Source organism: Chiloscyllium plagiosum, unplaced genomic scaffold, assembly GCF_037043375.1.
Source record: "Chiloscyllium plagiosum isolate Xiang-an unplaced genomic scaffold, Cpla_swu_hap1 HiC_scaffold_3, whole genome shotgun sequence".
NCBI classification, from domain to species: domain Eukaryota; kingdom Metazoa; phylum Chordata; class Chondrichthyes; order Orectolobiformes; family Hemiscylliidae; genus Chiloscyllium; species Chiloscyllium plagiosum.
In genome coordinates this window covers 60,025,120-60,042,182 of record NW_028270141.1, presented here as the reverse complement: position 1 = coordinate 60,042,182, position 17,063 = coordinate 60,025,120, and the positions used below count along the sequence as shown (strand labels likewise).

Here is a 17,063-nt window from a genome sequence, read left to right as displayed (position 1 = left end):
TGCTCAATATTTCATTCTAGATGGGTGAGTTCAGCAGTGATATGAAACTTGGTCATATTTTTCAGCTTAAGGAAAGGCACCCCAAAGTGATGTAGTCACATCGCTTGCTAGAAGACATCACTGTGTACATATGACTAAAGCAGGCAGACTAAAAATCTTGAAAAGTAGCTGTCCATATCTTTTATAAAATGTCAGGCTTATTTTTGCACAATTAAAGAGTTTTAAAATAAATTCCAATGGGAAATAGAATAAATTCTTCCCATAAAATGAATCAATTGATCATAAGTTCACAAAACACGATTATGATTTGTTTATTTAATTTGTGACTTGTCAAAGATTTTACATGTTTTAACTTTCATTTGAAAATTAACGGTAAACATTACACTGAAGAAATTACCCAACAGTTTTTCTGAATATATCGAAAGCTGTTTCTATGATCAAAGTAGCATTTATAGAGAAAGGGCTTTGGAAGTAGTCCTTGCTTGAATATAATTCAACTGCCAGGAGGTGTAGTACTAATTTTAAAAGGAAAACATTTTGATAGTAATGGTTAATGGTATTAGAACAAATAAAACTAAGATCTATGACCAATCATTTTGTTCTACAAATGGTAATGGTTCCAGATTGTGAGGTGGAACAATAGCTTAATAGTTAGCATTGCTGCCTCACAGCGCTAGGTACCCAGGTTTGAATCCACCTTCAGGCGACTGTTGTGTGGAGTTTGCACATTCTTTCCACGTCTGCATGAGTTTCCTCCAGGTATCTTGTTCCCTTCTACAGTCCAAAGATATGCAGGTTAGATAGATTGGCAATACTAAATTGCCCAGGGATGTGCAAGCTCGGTGGATTAGCCATGAGAAATGCCAGGTTACAGGGATAGGGTATGGGGGTCTGAGCGGGATGCTCTTTACAGGGTCAATGTTGATTTGATGGGCTAAATGGCCTGCTTCCATACTATGGGGATTCTATGATTGTAAAGTATATTATTAATATTGTAGTTGCAGAGTTGCAGATAAGAAACATAACAAGTTAGTTCTTTGGAATTGTGTGGAACCCGCAGGAGATAAATGTATATCTTACATCAGTGTTTACTTTGGAGAGGGTTTTTGGAAGCGAGAGAACTTACGAAAATAAACAGCGATATCTTGAAGTGTCCATATTGCAAAGGTGGTGGTGCTGGACATCTTAAAATGCATAAAGGTGGACAAATCCCCAGGACCTGGATCAGGTGTACCCTAGAATTTTGGAAATCAGGAAAGTGATTCCTGGGCTCCTTGCTGAGATATTTGTATCATCAATAGCCAAGGGTAAGGTTCTGGAAGACTAACGTTGGCTACTGGGGTGCCATTATTTAAGAAAGGTGGTAAGGAAAAGACAGGGAACTATAGATCAGTGAGCCTGACATCAGTGGTGGGTAAGTTGTTGGAGGGGACTCGGAGGGACAGGATTTACATGTATTTGGAAAGGCAAGGACTGATTAGGGATAGTCAACATGGCTATCTGAGTGGGACATCATGTCTCAGTAACTTGATTGAATTTTTTTGAAGAAATATCAAAGAAGATTGATGAAAGCAGAGCGGTAAAGTGTTTGACAAGATTCCACGTAGTAGATTGGTTAGCATGGTTAGATCACGTGTATACAGAGAGAATTAGCCATTTGGATACAAAATTGGTTTGAAGTTAGAAGACATAGGGTGGTGATGGGCGGTTGTTTTTCCGACTGGAGGCCTGTGACCAGCAGTGTGCTGCAAGATCAATGCTGAGTCCACTGCTTCTTGCCAGTTATATAAATGATTTGGATGTGAACATCAGAGATATGGTTACTAAGATTGCAGATGACATTAAAATTTTGGTGGAGTGGACAGCAAAGAAGTTTACCTTAGACTACTTAGCATAGTGGCTCAATGGTTAGCACTGCAGCCTCACAGCGCCAGGGACCTGGGTTCAATTCCAGCCTGAGGCGACTGTCTGTGTGGAGTTTGCACATTCTCCCTGTGTCTGTGTGGGTTTCCTCCCACAGTCCAAAGATGTGCAGATTAGGTGAATTGCCCATAGTGTTAGGTGCATTAGTCAGAGGGAAATGGGTCTGGGTGGATTACTCTTCAGAGGGTCGGTGTGGACTGGTTGGACCAAAGGGCCTGTTTCCACACTGTAGGGGATCTAATCTAATCTAAATGACAAGGTCCTGGCGAGTGTGGTTGAACGAAGAGACCTTGGGTTGCAGGCTCATAATTCCTTGAAAGCAGAGTCACAGGTAGATGGTAATGAAGAAGGCATTCGGTACGCTTGCCTTTATTCGCCAATGCATTGCATACAGTGGTTGGGGCATTATGTTGTGGCTATACTCTGGTATTATCGATTGCCACAGGTGAAATGCCAGAAGACTGAAGGTTGACTAACATAGCGCTATTATTTAAGAAAGGTGGAAAGGAATAGCCAGGGAACTATAGATCGGTGAGTGTGACATCAATGGTGGGTAGGTTTTTAGAAGGGATTCTGAGGAACGGGATTTAGATGCATTAGTTAGGCCACGATTGGAATATTGTGTTCAATTCTGGTCTCCCTGCTAAAGGAAACTTGAAAGGGTTCAGAAAACATTTACAAGGATGTTGTCAGGGTTGGAGGGTTTGAGCTACAAGAAGAGGCTCAATAGGCTGGGGCCATTTTCCCTGGAGTGTCAGGCTGAAGGGTGACCTTACAGAGGTTTATAAAATCATGAGAGGCATGAATATAGTTAATAGACAAGGTCGATCCCTCAGGATGGGTAAGTGCAAAACTACAGGACATAGGTTTAAGGCGAGACGAGAATAATTTAAAGGGGTCCTAAGGGACAACCATTTCATGCAGAGGATGGTGCATGTATGGAACGAGCTGCCAGAGGCGTTGGTAGAGACTGTACAATTACAGCACTTAAAAGGCATCTGGATAGGTATATGAGTGGGAAGGGTTTAGAAGGTTATGGGTCAAATGCTGGCAAATAGGGGACTAGATTAATTTACAAAATCTGGTTGGCATGGACAAGTTGGACCAAAGGGTCTGTTTCTGTGCTGTACATCTCTATGACTCTAATTATATCATGAATTTCAGTAAGTGCATGATTACTCACAGAGTAAAATTATTTTCATTATTGGTGGATTGTCAACTATACCAAACATTTTTAGTTTATTCTTCATTTTAGTGAGGCCAGGACAATGGGCGGCATGGTGGCATAGTGGTTAGCACTGCTGCCTCACAGCACCAGAGGCCTGGGTTCAATTCCTATCTCAGACAACTGTCTGTGTGGAGTTTGCACATTCTCCCCGTGTCTGTGTGGATTTCCTCCAGTTTCTTCCCACAGTCCAAAAAACGTGCAGGTTAAGTGAATTGGCCAAGCTAAATTGCCTGTAGTGTGAGGTGAAGGGGTAAATGTAGGGGTTGCTCTTTGGAGGGTCAGTGGGACTTGTTGGGCCGGAGGGCCCGTTTCCACATTGTAAGTAATCTAATCTTAACTAAAATGAGGGACAATGAAAACACTAAGTGCATATTACTTTTATCCCTCATAATAGATTCTGCCCTTTAAAATTAGTAGAACACCTCTGAATGACTGAATTAAATACAAGGAAGAACAACTTTCAAAGCATTCCTCATGTTCTTGTAGATGATACTGCTTTGATTTAGTGCTAGATCAGAATTTATGATGATCTAATTAATAATCTAATGAAGTATTTCCTTAAGTTACGTTGTGTACATAGAATCAAATTCAGACAGAACCTTAATTATTGCAATCTGGAGTAACTTTTATGAGTGAAGTCAAAAGGATTATGAGTAAGTTTAAAGAAGGATGAAGAAGTCCAGATGTCCCTTTTTCTAATATGGGTACACAATCTTATTCAGCTATGGACCGAAACTAAAAATTGAAGGAAACAATCAGTTGAAAGAGAAGGAAAAACCATGATTAATACCTCCACAAAACACTGACATCGTACTAAACTTTTAAAGGAGTTCCCACACGTCATTGACAAAGAAGGGCAGTAATTCAAAAATTAGAAGGGCAGCGGTATATTTGCCAAAACATATTATTTCTATCAAGATTTTATTTTATGTAAATATTGCTGGCAAGGCCAGCATTTATTGTCCTTTAGAAAATAGGGTAGACCTTTTTGAGCAATTTGATACACCTCAGTGGCTTGCTGGATCAAGAATGCAGTTAAGAGTAAATAAGTACTCCAGCAAGCCAATTAGGAGAACAGTTTTGCTTCCTGAAAAGATATCAGTTAACTGGCTGGGTATTTATTACAGTCTGACAGTTAAACGGTTAATTTTATTGACAAAAGCTTTTTAAAACCGAGTGCAAATTCAGAAACTGCTTTGATGAGACTCGAACGCTCTCTCCCTGGATGATTAGTTTAATCCTAACAATCAGACTATTACACCAGTGAAGAGTTATTTACATTGGGAATTTTAAAACAATGCCAATGTAAAGCATATCCATCACTACATTAAGGAGAAAATAGATTAACATTTCAGATAGAAATCCATTGCTAGTCCGCCTCAAGAACCATCAAGAAAACTTAACCCAGGTTGGTGAGTATTCCAAACATTTTCTGATTTGATTTAACTGTTATATTTACATCTTCTGCATAGATAACATAATCAAAAATTAGACTAATTCAAATCCATACCGCACTGTATTTCTGTATTTCAATCAGTCGAGGACCAAGTGTCTGAATCACCTCAAGTGTTTTGTCCTGATTTAAAAATTTGATAGACAGTTCAGCAGCCTGGAATATGAAGAACTCAGTAAGAATAGAGAGAAACCTTGTACAAAACAAAATTCCATAGTGATTCCAAGATAATAAGATAAATTTAAATTTAGTACTGACCACAAATAAAATAAGGTAGACCTCAAAAAACTTGAGGACTCTCTCTTCATTGGCCAGAGACACAGAATATTTTGAAACATAGCAAGTTTTGAGAAGATTTGTAGCTCAGGTTGAGGTTCTGGATGTAGGTTTGCTCGCTGAGCTGGAAGATTCATTTCCAGACATTTCGTCACCCTACGACGTAACATCACCCGGAGGCCCACTGAAGATGTAACCTTGTAGGGTGACAAAACATCCGGAAATGAACCTTCCAGCTCAGCGAGCAAATCTACATCCAGAATTTTGAAACATAATTAACAGCCAAGCAAGAAATCCAGACATATTAATTACAACACAAACTGAAAAGTTTAAAGAAAGAATAATCCATAAAGAATTGTCAAAGTAGAAAAATACCAGAAACTTGCAGCAGGTCATTCAACATCAGTAAAAAGAAATTCAGGTACCATCTCTATTCCTTTCAACTCTTTGCCTTCTGGTAAAATTATGGTCCATTTTTCAGATTCAATTGTTTTATTTCAGTTATTTAACCTTTGCGAAAAGTGTATTTTATAACCATATGACTCATCTTAATCTACCAAATAATATTTTGGCATTTAAACACTATCACAATGGACCTATATAAAAGATAAAATTAAACTTTGGGGTTGCTTTTCATTTTGTTTTCTGGCATGGACTGAGAGCCAACTTGTTTCTTTTGTGCATTGAATGATTATTTCTGGTGGCTAGCCAAACTACTCACACATCAAAGTAAGGCCATAAGACATAGGAGCAGAAATTAGGCTATTCAGCCCATTAAATCTGCTCCACCTTTCAATCATAGCTGATAAGTTTCTCAACCCTATTCTCCTGCTTTCTCCCCGTAACCCTTGATCCCCTTAACAATCAAGAACCTATCTATCTTAGTCTTAAATATACTCAATGACCTGGCCTCCACAGCCCTCTGTGGCAATGAATTCCATAGATTCACTACTCTCTGGCTGAAGAAGTTTCTCCTTATCTCCATTCTTAAAGGTCTTCCCTTTACTCTAAGACTGTGGGCTCAGGTCCTTGTCTCTCCTACAAATGGAAACATCTTCCCAACATCTACTCTGTCCAGGCCATTGAGTATTCCATATGTTTCAATTAGATTTTCTCTCATCTTTTTAAACTCCATTGGGTATAGACCCAGAGTCCTCAAACGTTCCTCATATGCTATTCCTGCAACCATTCTTGTAAACCTCCTCTGAACATGCTCCAGGACTGGGACATCCTTCCTGAGATATGACGATCAAAACTACACACAATACTCCAAATGTAGTCTGACCAGAGTCTTACAAAATCTCATAAGTACATCCCTGCTTTTATATTTAAGTCCTCTCAAAATAAATGCCATTATTGCATTTGCCTTCCTAACTACTGACTCAACCTGCAATTTTACCTTGAGAGAACCCTGGACAAGAACTCCCAAGTCTCTTTGCACTTCAGACTCTGAATTTTCTCCCCATTTAGAAAATAACCCATGGCTCTATTCTTCTTACCAAAATGCATGACCTCACACTTTCCTAAGTGTACTCCATCTACCGCTTCTTTGCCCACTCTCCTAACCAGTTTCCTCATTCCCCCCCCCCCCCACCTTACCCCAATTCCAACCTTCCAGCTCTGCACCATCCTCACAACCTGTCCTACCTGCCAATCTCCCTTCCCAGCTATCCTCTCCACCCTCCCCTGACCTATCACCTCCAACCCCACCTCCATTCACCTACTGTACACTTTGCTAACTCCCCCCACCCTCTTCTCTGACCTATCACCTCCAACCCCACCCCCAATCACCTATTGTACTCTTTGCTACCTTCTCCCCAACACTCCTCCCCCCACACACTTATCTCTCCATCCTGGACGCTTCCTGCCTCTATTCCTGATGAAGGGCTTTTCCCCGAAACGTCGATTTTCCTGCTCCTTGGATGCTGTCTGACTTGCTGTGCTTTTCCAGCACCACTCTGATATACACTTTCCTAACCTGCCTAAATCCTTCTGCAGCCCCCTATCTGCTCCTCTACCTATCTTTGTCTTATCTGCAAATGTAGCTAGAATACCCTCAGCTCCTTCATCTAGATTGTTAACGAATAAAGTGAAAAGCTGTGGTCCCAATACTGAGCATTGTGGAACACCACTTGTCACCAACTACCATCCTGAGAAGGACCCTTTTATCCGCATTCTCTGTTTTCTGCCAGACAGCCAAACTGCTATCCATTCCAGCAGCTTGTCCCTAACATCATGGGCCTTTATTTACTGATAGATTCTGGGTATTCCAAGATGGAGGATGGAAAAATTTTTTGGCTGTAACAGGCTGCTCCTTTTTTGAGGTATTTTAGGTGTTGGAGTGATTTTCTCAAATTCAAGGAGCAGCAATTACTGTTTTATATGCTGTTGCAGTGTTTTGGAACTTCGGAGAAAAAAAAGTCAAAACAACAGCACTTTCAAAAGGGAGAGGAACAAAGGCAGCACATGGTGAGGTGAGGTTAGCTCAGGGGGAAGAGAGAGAGAGATGGAGAAAGAAACCCACACGGCTAACTGATACAACAGTGAACCTGCACAGGTACTGCCTTTGCTGTTCGAGTTCATGTATTGCTGGATATAGGAGTACGTCTGGGAAATTTAACAAACAGTGAAATTCACAACTAATCTTGGAGGAACTTGTTTGGGAGAGGTCACAGCGCAGAAAATGATAAGTGAATAGTTTAAGCGTGGCCTTACAGTAAGTCTGCAGTAGTGAGTAGAATGGGTTCTTTCTTCATTATATGCTTTATTTGAGATATGTCTCTTGATTCAACTTAAAAAATATAAGCCATAAGTATTACATTAGCCTGGAGCAGTGTTTTATAGAGGAATAAGACGGTCCTAATTTCTGGGTCTGTACACTGAAAGAAGCAAAAATGGCCACTAGGAGAGTGATATGCTCTTCTTGTCGGATGTGGGAGTTTAGGGAGAGTTTCAGTGTTACTGAGGATTATATTTGTAATAAATGCAATTGGTTGCGAATCCTATCAGATCAAATGGATTGGTTGGACAGACAGTTAGAGGCAATGAGGAATTTACAAGAGCAAGGGGATGTGATGGATGGCGGGGGAAAAGTTACAGATACAATCACACAGATGGGTTATCTCCAGGAAAGGTAAGAAAGATAGGCAAGTAGTTGCAGAAGTCTTCTATGGCTATACCCATTTCAAATAAGTATGCTGTTTTGGAAAATGTAGGGCGTGATGGATTCTCAGAGGAATGAAGCATGGACAATCACGTTTCTGGTGTTGAGACTGGCTCTAATGCAATGAGCAGTACGTCGGATTCCAAGATATCAATTGTGTTAGGGGACTCTCTAGTCCGAGGCTCAGGCATATGTTTCTGTGGCCAGCAGTGAAAAGTCAGAATGGTGTGTGGCCTCCCTGGTGCCAGGATCAAGGATGTCTCAGAGAGGGTGCAGAATGTTCTCAAGGGGAAGAGGGACCAGCACGACATTGGAACCAACGACATAGGAAGGGAAAAGGATGAGATTCTGAAGGGAGAATATAAAGAGTTAGGCAGGAATTTAAAAAGGAGATCCTTGAGAGGAGTAATATCTGGATTACCCCCGCTGCTGTGAGCTAGTGAGGGTAGGAATAGGAGGATAGAGCAGAGTAAGGAATGGTTGAGGAGCTGGTGTATGGGAGAAGGATTCACATTTTTGGATCATTGGAATCTCTTCTGGGTAGAAGTGACCTGTACAAGAAGGACAGAGTGCACCTCAATTGGAAGGGGACTAATATACTGGCAGGGAGATTTGCTAAAGCTGCTCCGGCGGATTTAAACTATTAAGGTTGGGGTGGGGGGTGGGGGGGGACCCAGAGTGATAGTGAGGAAGGAGATCAATCTGAGACTGGTACGGTTGATAAAAGAATTGATTCAAATAGTCAGGGCAGACAGGGACAAAGCTGAGAACAAGGTAGGAATGATAAATTAAACTGCATTTATTTCAATGCAAGAGGCCTAACAGGGAAGGCAGATGAACTCAGGGCATGGTTAGGAACATGGGACTGGGATATCATAGCAATTATAGAAACATGGCTCAGGGATGGACAGGACTTGCAGCTTTATGTTCCAGGATACAAATGCTACAGGAAGGACAGAAAGGGAGGCAAGAGAGGAGGGGAAGTGGCATTTTTAATAAATGATAGCATTACAGCTGTACTGAGGAAGGATATTCCCAGAAATATATCCAGGGAAGTTATTTGGGTTGAACTGAGAAATAAGGAAGGGATAATCACCTTATTGGGATTATATTATAGACCCCTTAATAGTCAGAGGGAAATTGAGAAACAAATTTGTAAGGAGATTTCAGTTATCTGTAAGAATAATAGGGTGGTTATGGAAGGGGATTTTAACTTTCCAAACATTGACTGGGACTGCCATTGTGTTAAGGGTTCAGATGGAGAGGAATTTGTTAAGTGTGTACAAGAAAATCTTCTGATTCAATGTGAATGAACCTACTAGAGAAGGTGCAAAACTTGACCTACTGCTGGGAAATAAGGCAGGGCAGGTGACTGAGGTGTCAGTGATGGAGTACTTTGAGGCCAGCGACCATAATTCTATTAATTTTAAAATAGTGATGGAACAGAATAGACTAGATCTAAAAGTTGAAGTTCTAAATTAGAGGAAGGCTAATTTTGATGGTATGAAGCAAGGACTTTCAAAAGTTGATTGGGGGTAGATTTTCGCAGGGACAGTCAAAAAATGGGAAGCCGTCAGAAATGAGATAACAAGAGTCCAGGGTGAAAGGAAAGACTGGTAGGTGTAAGGAATGCTGGATGACTAAAGAAATTAAGGGCTTGGTTAAGAAAAAGAAGGAAGTCTATGTCACATGTAGATGGTCTATGATCATGGTAAATGATCATGAATCCTTAGAAGAGTATAAAGGCAGTAGAAGTATTAGCAAGTTTTGAGAAGATTTGTAGCTCAGATTGAGGTTCTGGATGTAGGTTTGCTCGCTGAGCTGAAAGGTTCATTTTCAGACGTTTCATCACCATACTAGATAACATCTTCAGTGAGCCTCTGAATGAAGTACTGTTGATGTTTCCTGCTTTCTATTGATATGTTTGGGTTGGTGATATAATTTCCTGTAGTGACGTCATTTCCTGTTCTTTTTCACAGGTAAATCGGGTTCAAGTCAATGTGTTTGTTGATAGAGTTCTGGTTGGTATGCCATGCTTCTAGGAATTCTCATGAGTGTTTTTGTAAATGCAAATGGTAGACCACAAACTCACCAACACACTAAATCAGCAGCTAGTGAACTTGAAAGACCCTATACAGACAACAAACAAAACTAATGTCATTTACAAAACACCATGCAAGGACTATAACAAACACTACATTGAACAAACAGGCAGAAAACTAGCCACCAGGATACATGAACATCAACTAGCCACAAAACAACATGACCCTCTCTCACTAGTATCCTTACATACAGATAAGGAAGGATACCACTGGGACAACACATCCATCCTCAGACAAGCCAAACAGAGACATGGACGAGAACTCCTAGAAGCATGGCATTCCAACCGGAAGTCTATCAACAAACACATTAATTTGGACCCCATTTACCACACCCTAAGAAAAAGACATCACCAAAGAAAATGACATCACCGTTGAGTACAGGAGTTCGGAGGTCATGTTGCAGCTGTACAGGACATTGGTTCAGCCACTTTTGAAATATTGCATGCAGTTCTGGTCTCCTTCCTGTCGGAAAGAAGTTGTGAAACTTGAAAGGGTTCAGAGAAGATTTACAAGGATGTTGCCAGGATTAGAGGATTTAAGTTATGAGGACAGGCTGAATAGGCTGGGGCTGTTTTCTCTGGAGTGTCGGAGGCTGAGGGGTGACCTTATAGAGGTTTATAGAGGTTAGGTGGATTGGCCATGCTAAATTGCCCACAGTGTTAGGTAAGGGATAAATGTAGGGGTATGGGTGGGTTGCGCTTCGGTGGGTCGGTGTGGACTTGTTGGGCCGAAGGGCCTGTTTCCACACTGTAAGTAATCTAATCTAATCTATAAAATCATGAAGGGCATGATAGGATAAATAGACAAAGTCTTCTCCCTGGGGTGGGGGAGTCCAGAACTAAAGGGCATAGGTTTAGGATGAGAGGGGAAGGATATAAAAGAGACCTAAAAGGGCAACATTTTCACACAGAGGGTGGTACATGTATGGAATCAGCTGCCAGAGGAAGTGGTGGAGGCTAGTACAATTTCAACATTTAAAAGGCATCTGGATGGGTATACGAATCGGAAGGGTTTGGAGGGATATGGGCTGGGTACTGGCAGGTGGGACTAGATTGGGTTGGGATATCTGGTCAGCATGGACGAGTTGAACCAAAGGGTCTGTTTCCGTACTGTATATCTCTATGACTCTATTCAGTCGCCTCCTGTGCGGCACCTTGTCAAAGGCCTTCTTGAAGTTCAGGTAGATAGCATCCATTGGCTCTCCTTGGTCTAACCTGCTCATTACTTCCTCAAAGAAGTCTAGCAGATTTGTCAGGTATGACTTCCCCTTGATGAAGCCATGCTGACTTTGCCCTATTTTACCAGACACTTCCAAGTATTCAGAAATCTCATCCCTCAGAATGGATTCCAGGATCATACCCATGACCGAGGTTAGGCTAAACAGTCTGTAATTTTCTGTTATTTGCCTTACTCCCTTTTTAAACAAGGGTGTCACATTAATTTTACAGTCCCTGATTCTAGTGATTCCTGAAAGATTACCACGAATGCCTCCACTATCTTCTCAGCTATCTCCCTTAGAACTCTGGGCTGTAGTCCATATGGTCCAGATGACTTATCCATCTTAGGCCATTTGGTTATTCTTGCACCTTCTCCTCAGTGATGGCCACCATTCTGAGCTCTGCTGCCTTGCTCTCTTGAATTTTTGGAATATTACTCGTGTCTTCCACTGTGAAGACTGAAACAAAGTAATTATTCAGTTCCTTAGCCATTTCCATGTTCCCCACTGCTGTCTGTCCAGTGTCTTTTTCCAGCGGCCCAATGTCCACTTCTGACTCTCTTTTGCCCTTTATATATCGAGAAACTCTTACAGTCTTCCTTTATATTACTGGCCAGCTTAACCTCATATTTAATCTTCTCCCTCCTTATGTATTTTTTGTTGCCCTCTGTTGGTCTTTGTAAGCTTCCAAATCCTCTGGTTTCCCACTGCCCTTCGCCACATTATATGCTTTCTCTTTTGCTTTTATGCTATCCCTGACTTCCCTAGTCAGTCACGTTGCCTCATCCTCCCTGTATCATGCTTCTTTTTCCTCGTGATGAATCTCTCCTGTGTCTCTTGAATTACTCCCAGAAACTCCTGCCGTTGCTGTTCCACTGTCTTTCCTCCTAGCCAATTCTGCTCAGCTATTCCTTCATGCATCTGTAGTTGCATTTATCCAGCTGTAATACTGTTACCTCTGATTCTATCATCTCCCTAAAAATTGCAGAGTAAATTCAATCATATTATGATCACTGCCTCCTAAGGGTTCCTTCACCTTAAGTACCCTTATCAAGTCTGCCTCACTGCACAACACTAAATCCAATATTGCCTGTTCCCTAGTGGGGTCCATCACCACCTATTCCAAAAAAACTATCTCGTAGACATTCCACAAATTTCTTTTCTTGCAATCCACTGCCAACCTGATTTTCCCAGTCCACCTGCATATTGAAATCCCCAATGATCATTTGTAACGTTGCCTTTCCTACACATCTTTTCTATCTACTGGTGTATCTTGCGCCCCAGCTCCTTACTACAGTTTGGAGGCCTGTACACACTTTAACTTTGGTTCTTTTTAGCTTTGCTGTTCCTCAATTTTACACAGATTCTACACAATCTGACCCGACTTTGTTTCTCACTATTGACTTAATTTCATTTCTTACTAACAAGGCAACCCCACCCGCTCTGCCCACCTGCCAATCTTTCCGATAGGTTGTATGTCATTGAATATTCAGCTCCCAATTCTGATCCTCTTGCAGCCACATTTTAGTGATGCCCACCATGTCATAACTGGCCAATTTAAATCTGCGGGACAAGCTCATTTACCTTATTCCTTACATCTGTCCTATTTGTGTCTGTGCTGGAGATTTTAATAACCTCTCCTGAGTTCCACACTCTTACCTCTGCCTTTAATTTGGGTTTTCTAATTTCCCTTATAACTGAATCCTCCCCCATTATCTGTTAAAAAAGAATATAGTTATCCAATTATAGATAAGCATTCTGCACTTCCTGGGTGTAATTTAAAATTTAGAACTCTCAAAAACAATACTAATTTGTTTATCATGCATAAATTGCAGGAAATTCAATTAATTCACGACTGTGAAGAATTCTCCAAAGCAGATGTTTACAGGTAAATAGAGTTTTTGTATTTGGCATGCAATAGCCTCGAGAAAATTTTGATCGTCAACAACTATTGGGTCCACTTCAATTATCAGTTGCTCCTCGTGATGAAAATGTAACTTTCAAATACACATCTCACCTTCATCCAGCATTTCTCCATCAGAGCTACGTTATTTGTCTCTTTGACTTTAAGGTAGCATTCCACTGCTCTTACATATTCTCCTGATTGCTCCCATTCTCTAGCTTGTTCAATTATTCCTTCTACTCCCCTGTGAGACACAAATATAAACCAAACAAAAAAAAGAGTTAAATCAGAAAATGGGAAATACAGTAACATCTAAATGGATAGTTCAGTGCTCTGCAGAGCATGATTCAAGCTGTTTATGCATGATAATTGTATACTGAATTTCTGAATGAGTGCAGAAAGTTGTTTATATAATCATTATGTTAACCTAATTTCTGCTTATCATAAATATTGATTGCCAGCAATGAAATGATACAACTACATTTGTATTTACAATGAAAAACAATGACTGGGTAATTGGTGACAATATTTCATGAAGTATGTTTGCTAAGAAGCATGCAAAATCCATAAAGGTAAAATTTGGAGCAGGGATTTCATCTTCGAATTTATTTTACAAATGCTAACAACCAATTCTGCAAGTAGTTACTTCTATACTTCTGCTAAATTTTATATCACTTTACTTATGTTGGATATACTGCATGCAAGTCAGCAGACCACCTGCTGAATGATTTCCAGATTAAACCAAACTAGTCAAATTCGCAAAGATGTAGAGGATCACTGACAAGACTTCGTCAAGACGTTAGCAATATTCTCCAACATGGCATGTGTTGGCTTCATCTTGGACATAATTACTGAACAGTCAAAGATTTCTGCAGCTAGTGGAAATCCAAAGAGCTTTGTTTCATATTTTCAACTATTTTGCTATTCAAACATGAAAAAAATGCCTTTAAGGAAAAATCACATGGAAAGTCAAATGAGGAAGTACCAAAGGAAAGTATCAAGGGTCTCCCTTGATTATTCTCAGTTATTTCTTAGTTCAGAGTAGCGTAAACAAAGGCTTTCAAACAATTCATCCTCATCCTCGTAACAGTAGATGGTGGTAAGGAAATGACACCATTAATTTTTTGACCATTTCCACTTTATTCCAGCTAACTTGCTTACTTTGTTCCTTTCTTAATTGCTTCCTGTTCATATTCTTCCTGAAGTTGTTCCAGCTTGTTAGGGATATATTCTTTACAAATTCTAATTGCATCACTCCACATTGCGGCTTCCTGAAACCAAGAAATTAAGTAAAATGGTTTTATCACACGAAGAGCTCATTTTTCAGTTTTATTATTTTTTTGTATCTGCTGTGGTGCAATTACTATCATGCTTGCCAGTTCAAGTCCTATTGAGTTAAAAAAAGGCTAGGGTGCTAGTCCAGTACCGAAGTAATATCAAAAATTTATTTTTCAGCTGGGACGTTAAACTGAGAATCAAAACATGTGGGCCTGAAAAGTACAACTGGTCAGGCAGCATCTAAGGAGCAGGAGAGTTGACGTTTCGAGCATAAGTTCTTTATTCCCTATGCTGCCTGAAGGCTGTGCTTTTCCAGTGCCACACGTTTTGACTCTGATCTCCAGCATCTTCGGTCCTCACTTTTTTCCCTGTTAAACTGAGACCTGTGTACTCTCAGGTAAATGTAAAAAATCCCATGCAGTATTCTGGAGGAGGACAGGACTAATATTTATTTCTCAATCAAGCTCTCACAAACCGTTACCTTTTCTGTTTGTGGGGCTGACTATGTTCAACCTGACTGTCTAATTACTTGCATTACAATACTGACTACATTTGAAAATCTCCTGCCTTCTCCCTGTAACCTTTGATCTCCTTACCAATCAAGAACCAATCTAACTCTGTCTTCAATACACTCAATGATTTGGCTTCCACAACCCTATGCAGCAATGAGTTCCACAAATTCAAAACCCTCTGGCTAAAGACAATCCTCCTCAACTCAGTTCCAAAGTGATGGTACTTCACTCTGAGGCTGAGTCCTCAGGTCTTCCGAGTGGACAAACCTTCTCCATGTCCACTTTATCGAGGCATCTCAGAATCCTGTAAGTTTCGACTCAGATCCCTCCCCCTCAACCTGCTAAACTCCATCGAGTATAGACCCAGTGTCCTCAATCACTCCTCATATGACAAACCCTTCATCCCCTAAAACATTCTTGAAAATCTCCTCTGGACCCCCTTCAAAACCAGCACATTTTTCCTTAGATACGGGGCCCAAAATGGCTCATGATATTCAAAATCCAGGTTCTGGATTAGTGGTGCTGGAAGAGCACAGCAGTTCAGGCAGCATCCAAGGAGCTTCGAAATCGACGTTTCGGGCAAAAGCCCTTCATTATTTAGAAAATAATCTACACCTCCATTCTTCCTACCAACATGCATAACTTCATGAAGGGCTTTTGCCCGAAACGTCGATTTCGAAGCTCCTTGGATGCTGCCAGAACTGCTGTGCTCTTCCAGCACCACTAATCCAGAATCTGGTTTCCAGCATCTGCAGTCATTGTTTTTACCATATTCAAAATCCAGTATAACCAGAGCCTTATACAGCCTGAGCAGTAAATTTCTGCTCCATTTCTAGCCTTCTTGAAATTAATGCTAAGGTTACATTTGCCTCCCTAATAGACAACTGAACCTGCGTGTTGACTTTAACAGAATCCTTAAATAGATCTCCTAATTTTCTTTGTGCTTCAGATTTCTAAAGTCTTTCTCCATTTAGAAAATAATCTACACCTCCATTCTTCCTACCAACATGCATAACTTCACCTTCCCAAATAATAATCCATCTGCTGATTCCTTACCCACTCCCCTAGCCAGTCCAAGTTCTTCTGCAGCCTTCCCTCTTCCTCAACACCACCTGTCCCTCCACCTATCCTTGTGTCATCTGCAAACTTCGCAACAATATCCTCAGGTCCTTCACACAGATTGTTAAGGGATAAGTGATCCTTTTTCAGGGGCTGGCAGGCAGCCCAAACTCTGGGTGTGTCTCACTTTGGATGTGATCACTCCTTCCTGACCATGCAAATCTTACTTCAAGGTTGGAATCTTATAGGAGTGAGAGATGTGATAAATTGGTTGACTTATGTGGCGAGGCCCATCTTGTTGATCTTCTTGCTTCATGTTTTCATCTCTTCATCAGTGGTGTGGTGCGATTCTCACTGGCCAGTGGTGAGATGCCAATTGTTATTGGCATCCCCTCTGCACTGACTTTCCATAATACCTCCAAATTCCCTGAATTATACACTCATTCTGGGCAGGTCTCACTTTGGATGTGATCACTCCTTCCTGACCATGCAAATCTTACTTCAAGGTTGGAATCTTATAGGAATGAGAGGTGTGACAAATTGGTTGACTTATGTGGTGAGACCCATTTTGATGATCCTCTTGCTTCATGTTTTATACTTTTTGCCAGTGGTGTGGTGTGAGTCTCATGGCCAGTGGTGAGATGCCAATTGACGGTCATTATTAATTGTTAAACTAAATGCCTTGTTAATGCCAAAACATGCCTCATTAAAATTCAAAATATCACCTTACCAAAGATGTCAGGAAAACTTGACAAGGAAACCAGAGTTAGTGCCTCTGGATTCAGCTTGCCATTTGCTTTGAACAACCTCCAATTTGGACACTGGCATCAAAACCTCAGCACATACTCTATGGGCACTAGTCACACACACCCAACATCTGCAAACCGTAGCAACTGACACGTGCCAGCCTCTAAGAACCCGCATGCTCAAGGATTCTTTAAACTTTAGAT

General features: G+C 40.8%; 1 protein-coding gene across 2 annotated transcripts in view; it reads right to left on the bottom strand.

Moving 5' to 3' along the window:
- The window catches only part of ift172 (intraflagellar transport 172), a 291,193-nt gene that overhangs the window by 66,552 nt on the left and 207,578 nt on the right, over window positions 1–17,063 (bottom strand). For both annotated transcript variants that reach the window (XM_043682226.2, XM_043682236.2), the window contains 3 exons: window positions 14,426–14,535; window positions 13,379–13,508; window positions 4,662–4,760 (listed from right to left, as the gene is read on the bottom strand). In XM_043682226.2, coding sequence (XP_043538161.1) covers window positions 4,662–4,760; window positions 13,379–13,508; window positions 14,426–14,535 — 339 coding nt within the window. The remainder of the gene's footprint in view (window positions 1–4,661; window positions 4,761–13,378; window positions 13,509–14,425; window positions 14,536–17,063) is intronic.